General features: G+C 37.2%; 2 protein-coding genes across 12 annotated transcripts in view; one reads left to right on the top strand and one right to left on the bottom strand.

The window, feature by feature from the left end:
- The first annotated feature begins 3,110 nt into the window (after positions 1-3,110).
- On the top strand, positions 3,111-3,735 carry LOC125651373 (uncharacterized). The gene is made up of 2 exons (XM_048879933.2): positions 3,111-3,314; positions 3,406-3,735. The coding sequence occupies exons 1-2, from the start codon at positions 3,111-3,113 to the stop codon at positions 3,733-3,735; spliced, it is 534 nt and encodes a 177-aa protein (XP_048735890.2).
- A 2,038-nt stretch (positions 3,736-5,773) lies between these two features.
- Positions 5,774-13,224, bottom strand: part of LOC125649275 (tyrosine-protein kinase CSK-like) — a 40,058-nt gene continuing 32,607 nt past the window's right edge. For all 11 annotated transcript variants that reach the window (XM_048876694.2, XM_056167091.1, XM_048876692.2 and 8 more), the window contains exons 10-12: positions 9,347-9,442; positions 8,134-8,220; positions 5,774-8,029 (exon numbers count right to left, since the gene is read on the bottom strand). In XM_048876694.2, the coding sequence (XP_048732651.1) occupies positions 7,853-8,029; positions 8,134-8,220; positions 9,347-9,442 (360 nt within the window). In that variant the 3' untranslated portion in view covers positions 5,774-7,852. The remainder of the gene's footprint in view (positions 8,030-8,133; positions 8,221-9,346; positions 9,443-13,224) is intronic.

The raw sequence follows: 13,224 nt of genomic DNA, 5'->3' as shown, positions 1-13,224 counted from the left end.
ATGAATGCTCGTCCTTCTTTCTGTGGGACATCGCTTCGATGGTTGATCCGATACGAAAGAGTGTAAAAATAAAACCGGAACAAGGTTACAGTTTGAACCCGTTTTATGAATAATTAGGCAAATGTTTTGAAGAGTACGTTTAGTAAGGAAGTTTGATTATAATTATATTCAAAATATTATAAGTAATAATAAGTAAATAAATAATAAAAAGACTAAGTATTTACATGTCTTGTTGAATATTCAGCTGTCCTCTCTATGGAATATATCTACATGTATCATTTTAAAATGAATATAAATATAAATATTTGAACTTTTCTCTTCAATACCATTAAAAGTGTGTAAGGTAAATACTAAATTCTAGCATTACTGTTAATCAATATACATTGATTTACTAATTAATGACATTAAATGAAAGTTGCTATCAAGATTAATGATCGTCTAAAATAATTATTCAAATACAGAAGCGCGCACATGATTTAACGATGAAAAGTAAGTTGATAACCCTAGCTGTTTTACTTTGGCTGCCAAAAGTTGGTCACCATCCCTTCTCTAAATTAATCAAAATCAATTATAATGCAGATACACGCATATGAAAATGGTGAGCATTGAAATTGAATGGTCAAATTCTTTAACATCATTGGGTGCCGAAGTTTGTCCCCACCAATATTGAAAACTAAGATGCGTGAACAATACGCTTGTTCATTTTCCAGTTAAATATGTAGCAAGAACTGGATAACGAAATTAAATTAAACACTCTTTACGTGTCTTATTAACTTACGCCTAACAACCCCATGCAATATCAATTTTATTGATCCTTCCACGATATAATGTATAAATTACATTACATTTAACTTCTATGTAATACATGTACATTAACATTGCTGTTAGATTATTTTGAGTTTGTAACAAAGTGATATATTATAAATATCAATGATAAATGCTGCCTTATTACCAGCCCTCACCTGAATGCGGATTTAATGTTTTCATCTCAGTCCGGTTCTTTTATTAATATCCCAATCAGCTGCGATGTTCCGAGGGGGAAATGGGTTTAAAAAGCGTTTATCAGATTAATTTGTTCAATCAGATAAAATAACTAGAAATAAAGATGTCTTATGATTATCAACAGGGCACAATACATAGAGGTTATAAATATTTTATGCATAAACAAGGCGAAAACAAAAACCGGAAAATTTAATGCGTTTTCTTCGTAAATTTTTCGGGACTACTTTTACACCCTAAAGAATAAATAAAAGCCATTTATTAAATATATAGGCAATTTTCATACACCAAATTCACAATGAAGACACTTGGTGATTGTCTTAAAACACATTTAGTAAGATATTTAAAGAAACACTAACATAAAACGTTAAATCGGCGAATATCAATATCGGACATCGCGGGACATATGTCCCGGACTACATTTACACCCACCCCACGCTTTGGTACTGAGTGCCAAGAAAGCCAGCGTAAGGTAAGTGATGGTTTTCATTGACTTAATTTACTTTGATACCCACTTCAGATCATTCTTCATTACCATGTCATAATAAATTCTTTTGAACGAAGAAAGACCATTCAACAACCACAGACCCAACCCCGGACCCCACCCTGGACAATAGCAAGGAGGGCGACCCCACCCTGGACAATAGCAAGGAGGGCGACCCCACCCTGGACAATAGCAAGGAGGGCGACCCCACCCTGGACAATAGCAAGGAGGGCGACCCCACCCTGGACAATAGCAAGGAGGGCGACCCCACCCTGGACAATAGCAAGGAGGGCGACCCCACCCTGGACAATAGCAAGGAGGGCGACCCCACCCTGGACAATAGCAAGGAGGGCGACCCCACCCTGGACAATAGCAAGGAGGGCAACGAGTCCTTGAAATGGGACAACTGTAAGATTTATTACCACAAGTCTGATTTTGGTTGTGTTTATGCTAACCTTGTACCTATTCCATGTTAAATCTTGTTTTATGTATCTTTACAGTGCAACACATATCAGCCTTCAAGACTTGACAGATGTCCTTGGAAAGGAACTGGAAGTCCAGGGTCGCGGACCAACACTGCCAACAAGTGCTGGACGTTTGGAGGCATTTGGATCCTACCCCGGCAGTCGCCTCTGTGGTGGACTGCGTTAGAGTTCTAAACGACTGGTTTTCTAGGCCATGAAAAAGTACGCTCCGGGAATGATCAGGAGCTACATTGGTTAACTATTATGAATACACAATCTGATATTGTATTGGAATTAGGAATCAAAACTGTTAGTGACATTTTTTAAAAGTTACTTTCTTCATTGTCATGGGTTCCCTCAGAGATTTTTAAGAGTATCTTGATAGACTCGGATTAACTGGAGATAACCGCTTTACACAGATAACTGCACGCCTGCAGAGATGGGCAAGGTCCCTCCAGGTCTCCGTTAATCAACAGCAGGTCGTTCAAAGGGTTGATGATGATGGTACATTAAATACTATCTTTTGGTAATTGATAGAGTAGTAGTTTATCTCCCATTTTCTTTAATGTATTGTTTATTTACAAAGGAACGGATAGAGCCCGATGACGTGGACGAAGAAGTAGCCACAGTTTCTAAAGTCATCTGGCCCAAAATGTCGATGATTTCACTTGGAGTTCAAACCCTGGCATTCAAATAAGGAATAGATTAGCAAACCCAAAATTCGCTCAGTTTGATCAGCAAAATGATTTGTGTGATATGACGAGAGCTTGAAGTTGCAAAAATGCCATTTTCAATTAAAATATCCACAAATTCAGGTGGTTTTCCTTTCAGAAAACATACAGCGCATGCGTCGAGCAAATTCACATTCAAGTATGTTTTTCCACATTATATATCATTTTCATTTTGCTCGACAAATGCGCACATCTTTTCCCGAGCAATAATCTGTATGACATTGGACAGTTTTCAGGCTTATTTTGAGGAAACGGCGGGAAATGTCTTATTCATGATGTCATAATGCTATCCATTTAGGAATATCATTCTGATTATGTTGACATAGTATACCTGCCATATATTTTACTTTCTTAAAACGCTGATTAAGGTTAATTCCAGACACATTTTATAGAGAGAAAATTTTTGGGCCTTTTTATATATACAATCGTACCATGAGGGCAGAGCGCGTGTTAAAAGACTTTGGTTCTTCCTCCGAAGACACGGTGCTGGAAAACGAGTACGTGCTTGCACGGAACTTTATGATCATCAACACCAAGATCGATAACGGTCAGAGGGTCGGGTCGCTGCTCAACCTGAAACTGAGGCACATCAAGAATGCAGAGGTGAAGGGGAGCTGTCACGTGTGTGTGTGTGTGGTAAGTTTACTTTCCAAGATACAAATAAAAAGGAACCTTTATTAATGTCAAAGACACAATAGTAAAATCACAGTGTTTGATTATCTTTTAGATCGCAGCTCACAAGGCAGGGCACATCTCGTCGGTGACTCTTGTCTTCATGGAAGGACGCTGCAGGCAGATGCAGATTCCTGAAGGGGAGAGACAGGCTGCCTGGCTACACCAGCTCCCTGGAGGGAAACTCTGCTTCTGTCTTCCTAACTTACCCCGACAGAACAACCCCTCAGCCCATGAACACCTCCGCCATGGACAAAGCAATCAAGTCTATATGAAAGGCGGCCGACATAGGGAAAGACATCTCGAGAAAAAAAGAGAGAAAGGGGACCGCCACCTCGGTACAATTTTAAACAATTTGAACAAAAACATAAGAATGGAACTATAAATGCATAGGTAAAGAAATGGAACATTTCTTCTCTCTTCTTCTCAGAGATAAATTCCCGTTGGCAAAGGACAAACTAGCGGCACAGATGAATCACAAATCGGCTACCCAGGAGGGGTTCTACATATTGAATCAACGAAAGTCCGATGCAGTGAAGGTTGCGAACTGTATAAAACAGTCATGAGGAAGAGGAATAGACTGGTCTGCATATTTTTGTTTGGTATTGGCATAAATCGTGGTAAGGATTTTCCTTCATATGATTAATATCATATTGTTTTTGGCATTAGATGATGATGAGGAAGATATGGGGATCCTATCATTGAAGAGGTAGAGGAAGAAGTGAGGGCAGTGGAAGAGAATTTGGTATACATTTACAGTTAGATTTTTTTCAATTATGTACATGTTACAGTTCATCAGGGATTATTTTAAACAGTTATATTACATTTTCCAAGCTTCAACTTCAACCTAACCTCGGTATCGGAAGTACCTAGGGACCCCCTTTTCAGCAAGACAACTTTTGAGGGGCCCTCTATTGACCCCTGGAATGCCAAGCCCCAACATGAAGTAAAAAATGGATTAGGGTCACCTCTTTAAAAGCGTGACATCATGGTAGGATTTCTAGCCCCTAGCCCAAAACTGGCCCCATGGGGCAAGAGAGTGGGGCCAGTAAGGGTCCGATCAGGCCTCTAGCCCCATCGACCCTAGAAGGGCAGGTCTTAGAAAAAAGGGTGACCCCTCAAAGGGGTTTCGGACCTCAACGGGGCTAGCTGGTCCCATAGGGGCCAAGGGCTATCCCCTCAAAGGACCCTCCCACCAAGTGGGGCACTCTAGCCCCAAACACCTCAGAGCACCAGGTCTTAGAAAAAAGGGTGAAAACCTATAGGGTTTCAGACCCCAAGGGGGCCAGTTGGCCCCAGAGAGGTTTGGGGCGATCCCCGAGGAGGGCCCTCCAACAAAATGGGGCCTTCAAGCCCCATCGACCACGGAGTGGAATGCTAGTGTAATGTTAAGCAACATCCATGGTCACAAGGAGGGCATGTCAAGTACATGTATATCTACATACATGTACATGTATATCAAAATTCATCACATTTTTTAATTATTACACATTTCTTTTTATACACAATAAACTATGCATTAGTCACCACTGGGACCAAGTACATTGATGATGTGAGGAACAAGATGAAAAGATGCAAAGAGGAAAAAAACAAAGCAGCTGCATAAAACAGAGTGTACAGACCTACCAATAGGCAAGCGTAGATCTCCCCCATCTTGTGGAATGCAACTTCCTTCAGTTTTTAGGTTTAGTCCCTATATAGTTCAAACTAAGCTTACGCCTGGGCGTACACCTTCTTAAGAAATCGGACCCTGCTTTCTCCCCTCTGGTGTGTGTGTTTACCCTACTCGTGATTGGCTATTCTTTGTAGGATTTGAGATTCAGTTTGCATGACTACACTGCATGTTTGCATATTATTTTATCAAATTTATGCGATTGTCCTCAAGTTTGAACCCCTATTGTGGCCCTTTGTTTGATCAAACTTCAGTATACAAATACTCTTTCACAGCAGTTTCATTTTTCTGCTTTCTTAGTCTTCAATAACAATTTTTAGAAACCTCAACCCATTTTTAACGATAATATCTCCGTAAAAAGCATGGCCATTCATTTGAACAAACTTGAAATCCATTTACCCAGGGAAGCTTCAGACAGATTTTGATTAAAAAAAAAAAAAGCCGATTTCCACAGAACACTAATAACTTTTTGCTCTACTCTTTGACAATGCTAATAGAGTTATCCTGGCCCAGTTTTGGAACGTAGCACATTCCTACAAGACAGAGAGACAAAGGCACCTCAAGATATCTACCTTTCTGCTGTTTTGCCGTTGATATTTTCAGTTGTAATGATTGCCATTTCCTAATGAATGTGATACAGTTCATGAAGTATGCTAGCATGAAGCATCGCAGTTCATGCCCTCATGTATTTTAAAATTCTTAACTGTAAACGGTCATTGAGAGATGTGCAAATACATCTATATAAACAGGATTTGAACAGGTATAAATCATCATTTTATTAATATTTCTTGCATCCACGGTTTGCATGCATGCATGTTGCTAAATCATGAACTTATAAAATGCATTACAGATGAATATTTCTGAAATGGCTTTAAGTTTAAAAAATGAAAATAGTCCTGTGAAGATATGACATGTTCCTTATAAAATTAATTACCATTAGAGTACAAAAATACTGAGCAATAGAAAAACTATAAATAGGGACACTTTCAAATCTCATTTCTAAACCACATGATACCAGAACACAGTTAATGATACATGCAACGTTTCAGACATTTTTTCTAAACTTATTTTTTCATCTCCACGATATGAAGAGCTCTTGTTTGATTTACAAAATAGGTTTAAATTTTACGATGTAGTAATATTTCTTTCTATATCTACCTTGATAGCACAGTGGCTAGATCACCTAACTAGTAATGCAAGGGTCTGGGGTTTGATACTGTATTGTTTCAATGATTTTTCTGTCATTGCTAGTACAGTTACATTCATTTATATAACTTACTGTAATACAGAAGAGCCGACTTTACATTTTTACTTGCAACAACCAGGAACTAGCAAAATAAGCTAACTCTAAAACAGACCTGGTAATGCACCCCAAGACTTAGTGCAGAAATAAGACAGAATGCAAATAAATTCATCACGTAAAGTGATATATTATTGAGAAATGTCGCGTATTTCCTTAAACGGACAATGTATTACCAACAGCAGCATTTCATGTACTACAGGAGTATGTTTGACAAAAACCTGTAGAATATCGAATAAAACAAGAGTAGTTCGAAGAGAATCAGTCATAGTTCATCCAGAAATAAAACTCAATCTTTGTCAGTTACACTACATAAATAGTGTTCATCAAATGAACAGTTTAATCAATTTTGGCATCAACTTTTTGAAATTAAATATTTTATTGAAAAAAATAATCTGACATTAATATATACTGTATTTACTATAGTAATGCAGTTTTCACTATGGAAACGAAAAGTATTTCAAACAAGGAAATGGTTGCAAAAAATTTAAACTAGAGACAGGGGAAAGAGACATTAATTATTATACAATGTAGCTGGTTTTGAACCAATACTGTTTAATAAGTTAATTAATTTTCAAAACTTATATCATCTGCATCAAAGTACTGTGTTGAATGAAAATATTGGGGAGAAATTAACTAGTCCTGCTAATTACTCCATACATCTATTAAGAAGCCATTACATTGAAAGTATCTACATTTTAAATAGGTAGTGTTAAATGCATTAGTAATCATTCCCATATATTCATCTAGAATGCAGTGTACATGTAAATAAAATCTTCATAACAGTTTGGGTTTCATGTCATCAATATTGTCTGAAATATTTATACATAATTTTCTTTAAACCTTTAAAGGAAAAAGTTTTGTGAATGACAGCATCAGTGTGTTGCTAAACCTTCCAAGATTCTCATGTCATCCATCACAATATGTAAATCAAAACACTCAAATATTGACAAATGTGATCCTTACATGTAAAATCGCACCTCTAGCACTGGATAAAAACATCTTCCATATATTAGGAATGGAGCTACCTTAATGCAGACAAACTATACAAAATACTGGTATTCAATGAAACTGAAGATCAACTTCAATAATGATTAGTGCTTTAATGAAAGCACTCAGAACACAAGCTGAACTTTAAATATACGATCGCAACATCATCGTGCCCATACTAATTTCACACGAACAATTCTCAAATATACTACATGAAACAAGGCTATATAATTAAGAAAAACATCAAAAATAGAGATTTCTAAATATCAAATCTCCTGGAAGAGCTTTCTAGGAATATATCTGAATTGGAATATTTCAAGGTTCAAATTTTTACATAACCCACAATTAAAATTTTCCACATAAAATGTAATCCAACCCCTAATTCACAGCTGTTCAAAACTTAACATCATCACATCCAAAAATAATCACAATTTCTTTAATACTAGCGATTCGTCATGCTTTTGCTAACAAAACAGGAAATTAGAACTTTGATAAATGAGTCTGGAACATCCTTATATACACTGTACACGGTAAGAATCACTATACTGTGGTGGCTCGCAGGTTCTGTAACTCTTGTAAGGCATCTTTGAAGGTGGGACGTTCTGAAGGGTTTAAATTCCAAGCTTTCAGCATCAAATTGTATACTTGTTTGGGACACCCCTCTGGCGCCTCCATTCTGTAACCTTTCTCTACATGCATCACAACATCAGCAAGGGGCTGCAAAGAGGAAATATGAAAAGAAAATTCATCAGACTTTTACTGATACTTCAATATTTGACATGGCTTTCTTTTCTCAATGTCAACACATTCGAAATACATACAATTCTGGGATATGGGACTCGTCCAAAGGAGTACAACTCCCAAAGCAGTATTCCATAGCTCCACATATCTGACTTATTACTGAAATTCTAAAAACAGAAAATATAATACAATTATGTCTGTTTAATGATATCAGATTTCTAGCTGAAGTTCTATAAACAAAATATACTGTATTAATGTCTATGTTAAGGATATCAAATATATTACTCAAGTTCTGAAAACTAAACCAAAAAAATCAAACTGTAACATAACATTTATCTAAGATTATTGAACTTATTACTAAAGTCTTAAAGGGACTGACTCATGATTTTCCTCAAAATTTTGTTTTTCACTTTAAATGACCAAAATCTACAGTCTAATATATTTAGAAGGTTTCACAAAAAAAATTAAGGTTATTCATCATGACAGAAGCTCATTACAAAGAGTTTATTATTTGTTTTGAAACAAAGAATGAAGTGTGTTATTGTTTACGGTGTTTTCAAAATAAATGGATATTGGCCAAGTTTATTATATTTATCAAATCTCAAGTATACTTAAGGTAAAATGTGCATTTAAAAGTTAAAATTTGTGATTGTACAAAATGAAGATGCTTTAAATAACAAAATTAACATTTCACTGATTTGTTTATTTACATAAAATGACTCGAGTCTTTGTTTACATAAAACAGAATCAAAACTAAAATATTGCTCTTATCCTTGCATTCAGACGGTCCAAATGTTGGTTGTCAACATTAAATGAGCTATATTTTTAATTTTTAACATAAAAAATGAAAAACATTTCTTTCGAAAAACGTGAACCAGTCCCTTTAAAACCACAAAATACCACATTAAAACATTCAAATCTATCTGAAAGCACTTTTTGGATTCTTTTCAATTATTCAATCTGTGAACAAAATCACTATTCTGTCAACCTTATTATCTTCACTTTCTCAATCCAAAATATGAAGTGTTTTAAGTGCTATATTACAATACTTACTTCTATCTATGCAATTAGTACATACATTGTTTTTAAGTGCTATATTATTAGTACATACATTGTTTTGGAGTGCTATATTATTAGTACATACATTGTTTTGGAGTGCTATATTATTAGTACATACATTGTTTTGGAGTGCTATATTATTAGTACATACATTGTTTTTAAGTATATCACGATACTTCTATCTAAACAATTATTACATACATTGTTTTTAAGTGCTATATTATTAGTACATACATTGTTTTTGAGTGCTTCAGGTGCTGTCCATTTAATGGGGAACTTTCCCCCTTCAGTGCTGTAATCTCCATATTTGGCCAAACCAAAGTCAGAAACCTGCAAGGAGATAAACAAAATTAGGACAATGTGCCCTCAATAATCTCTGTATGTAAAACACCATGCCATTACTCTACTTCTTGCCGTAAACAACTCTAACCCCCCAACCCCCCTCCTAGTGTTCACCAACGTCCCTAGTCAATTCTACCCCCCCCCCCCTCCTAGTGTTCATCAACATCCCTAGTCAATTCTAAGCCCCCCCCCCCCTCCTAGTGTTCACCAATGTCACTAGTCAATTCTACCCCCCCCCCCCTAACCTCTCCAAGTGTTCATCAACCATCCTAGTCAATTCTACCCCCCCCCCCCTCTCCCAGTGTTCACCAACGTCACTAGTCAATTCTACCCCCCCCCCTTCTCCCAGTGTTCACCAACGTCCCTAGTCAATTCTACCCCCTCCTCTCCCAGTGTTCACCAACATCCCTAGTCAATTCTAAGCCCCCCCCCCCCCTAGTGTTCATCAACATCCCTAGTCAATTCTAAGCCCCCCCCCCCCCCTCTCCTAGTGTTCATCAACGTCCCTAGTCAATTCTAAGCCCCCCCCCCCTAGTGTTCATCAACATCCCTAGTCAATTCTAAGCCCCCCCCCCCTCCTAGTGTTCACCAATGTCACTAGTCAATTCTACCCCCCCCCCCCCCCCACCTCTCCAAGTGTTCATCAACCATCCTAGTCAATTCTACCCCCCCCCCCCCTCTCCCAGTGTTCACCAACGTCACTAGTCAATTCTAACCCCCCCCCCCCCCCCCCACCTCTCCAAGTGTTCATCAACCATCCTAGTCAATTCTACCCCCCCCCCCCCTCCTAGTGTTCACCAATGTCACTAGTCAATTCTACCCCCCCCCCCCCACCTCTCCAAGTGTTCATCAACCATCCTAGTCAATTCTACCTCCCCCCCCCCCCCCCCTCCCTCTCCCAATGTTCACCAACGTCCCTAGTCAATTCTACCCCCCTCCTCTCCCAGTGTTCACCAACATCACTAGTCAATTCTAACACCACCACCACCCCCTTCCCAGCCAACATCACTAGTCAATTCTACCCCACCCCATCCACCCTCTCCCAGTGTTCATGAATGTCCCTAGTCAATTCTAACACAGACCCCCCTCCCCTCCTTCCAAGTGTTCACATTCTCAGAACATTACAGGACACTCGTTCTGACATAGTTATATGATTTCCTGGACAGTTCATTATTTTACCGAACCGACTGTTGATGTTTTAAAATACTCGCAACACACAGAAGTCATGACACTGTCCTTGTACTTCAACCAATCTCAACCATCATGCCATCTTCATTGAACTGTATGGAACGCCGTTTCTGCCTTATAGTGTAAATCAGCCTTACGTTATGTTGATACCTCTGTATGTTATGTGGTTACAACATTACGTTACGTCGATACTTTTTTATGTTATGTGGTTACATCATTATGTTTTGTGGTTACATCATTACGTTATGTCAATACTTCTTTACGTTATGTGGTTACATCATTACGTTATGTGGTTACATCATTACGTTATGTCGATAACTCTTTATGTTTTGTGGTCACATCATTATGTTATGTGGTTACATCATTACGTTATGTGGTTACATCATTATGTTATATCGATACCTCTTTATGTTATGTGGTTAAATCATTACGTTATGTAGATACTTCTTTACGTTATGTGGTGACATCATTAAGTTATGTTGATGCTTCTTTATGTTATGTGGTTACATGATTATGTTATGTGCAAACATCATTATGTTATGATTTAAACTTTCAAGTGATCGAGATTGATACAGATGCAAAATGGCGCACTTAAATTCAAACAGTGTGTTTCCAGAATTATTATATTGTAAATTTTATGAAATTGGTCTGGTATGTGCCCTTTTTAAAATTCGTCGTCTTTTCGTTATTTCAAGGCGAAAAGGTGATAAAATGAAAGCGACTGTATCAAGTAAATAACATGAAATAAACGCAAAGAAATAATTTGCCAATTGCGTACTGATTGAATGAAACACACAAAGAGCACCGTATATATACAACTCATTCAATTCTTGCAAAATACAGTACATACATATAAGTAATGCACATAGCATGCTTGCCTAGAAAACACATTAATTGCGGACATCTATTTACATGTATGTGTATTTTAAAAATGTTAGATGCTCGTTCTGCTGATAAATCTACGAAACAAAATCATAAACTCCATTTTTATCTCGACAGTTGTGATTCCATTATACAGACTGCGACACATTGAACCCACAGGTACCTGAAGTATGTACACTATTACTCCCCCCCCCCCCCCCCCCCCCCCCCCCCACCTCTCCTTTCTGGATTTTTTGGCAGTGATAAATTCTCCGAAATGTGTGGATTCCCTGTCTATCCCATCCCAATTTCAATTTAAGTAATCGTTTCATTCTTTTTGTAAGCTTTAGTGATTGGCTTTTTGTTGGTATTATAAAATAACGGTAGAAACTTACAAAAAGTGTGAAACGATTACAAATGGGATAGACATGGAATCCACAGATTTCGGAGATATTATCGCTGCAAAGAAAAATCAGAAGTGGGGGTAGGTGTCTATACTTCAGGTGCCTGTGATTGAACCCGTGCCAATAAGGATGTCTCAAGTTGAATCGGGAAATATCAAAGTCAAATATTTTCCCCTTATTCAATGCTTGACCGCTTAATGTTTTTTGAAGTTTCTGATCACGCATGTGCATGTACACAGTGCATGTATTTAGATAAATTGCATGCACAATTTAAGATTTATATATCATTATATACCAGCAAGATTAATAATCGATAACATACATTTTTGGGGTGAAAATATGGGTATGACAATCCAAAATAGACATTTGATTACACAAAAAATATATATAAGAGGGAATATAGTGCAGCTTTCAAACTTTGTTGTCTCTTCGGGATTCACTATTATTTACCGTCACTTTGCATGTACATACATGGGAGAGAGAGATACTCTAATTTCGATGTACAATGTCATTTGACAGAAGGAAAGAACATTGATCACTAAGTGTTAGCTTACCAGCATTCATGAATTTCAACTATTTCAAAATTTTGTATTTACAATATACAGTCAAACCTGTATTAAGAGACCGTCCAATGGAAAATGGAAAAAAGGTCACATATGACAGGTGGTCTCTTAATACAGGTTGCCTATTTTCCGCAGTTAATGGATAAAATTTCGCAAATAATTTGTACAATGGAGAAAATGACTACATGTATTTGGAATTTATCATTAAGAATATCAAGTATGGTTTTAATAGTTGTAAAATAAAATTAAATACACTGTAGTTAAAAATCTAGAATACAATGGGTTGTATCATAATTTTTTATTCATCAAAAATTACATTTAATCTGTTTAAGAATGATAAATTTTCTAAAACTTATAAACACTTTGTCGTAAAGGGTATTTATGCATAGCCTACTTGTACAGTGTAACTAAAAAATGCAATGCTTGTGGTAAGAAAGCAAATGGTGAAGTATTGCGTCTCCTTTTGTACAATACATGCAGGGCTTTCAAAAGTAGCCGGTAGCCGGCGGATTTCCGCCGCCTATAGTAACATTAGGTGCCGGCTACTTTAATGACAAAAATGTATGTCCAATGAAAAAAAAACTTTTATAAAACTTTAAACATCTTCCAAACTTTAGTAGACTCAGAAATCGCGGCCGTATCAACCAGGATGTAAAATCGTGTTTACTTGCGCTAAATTTAGTTCAGGTAAATACCGGCACCTGATTGGTCGTCTGTTGGTGTAGAAAATAATACGTCAATTGCAATAGTCGGA

Source organism: Ostrea edulis, chromosome 5 (assembly GCF_947568905.1).
Source record: "Ostrea edulis chromosome 5, xbOstEdul1.1, whole genome shotgun sequence".
In the NCBI taxonomy this organism is placed as follows: Eukaryota; Metazoa; Mollusca; class Bivalvia; order Ostreida; family Ostreidae; genus Ostrea; species Ostrea edulis.
The sequence above is the reverse complement of the archived record's forward strand: the minus strand, read 5'-3'. Positions and strand labels throughout refer to the sequence as shown.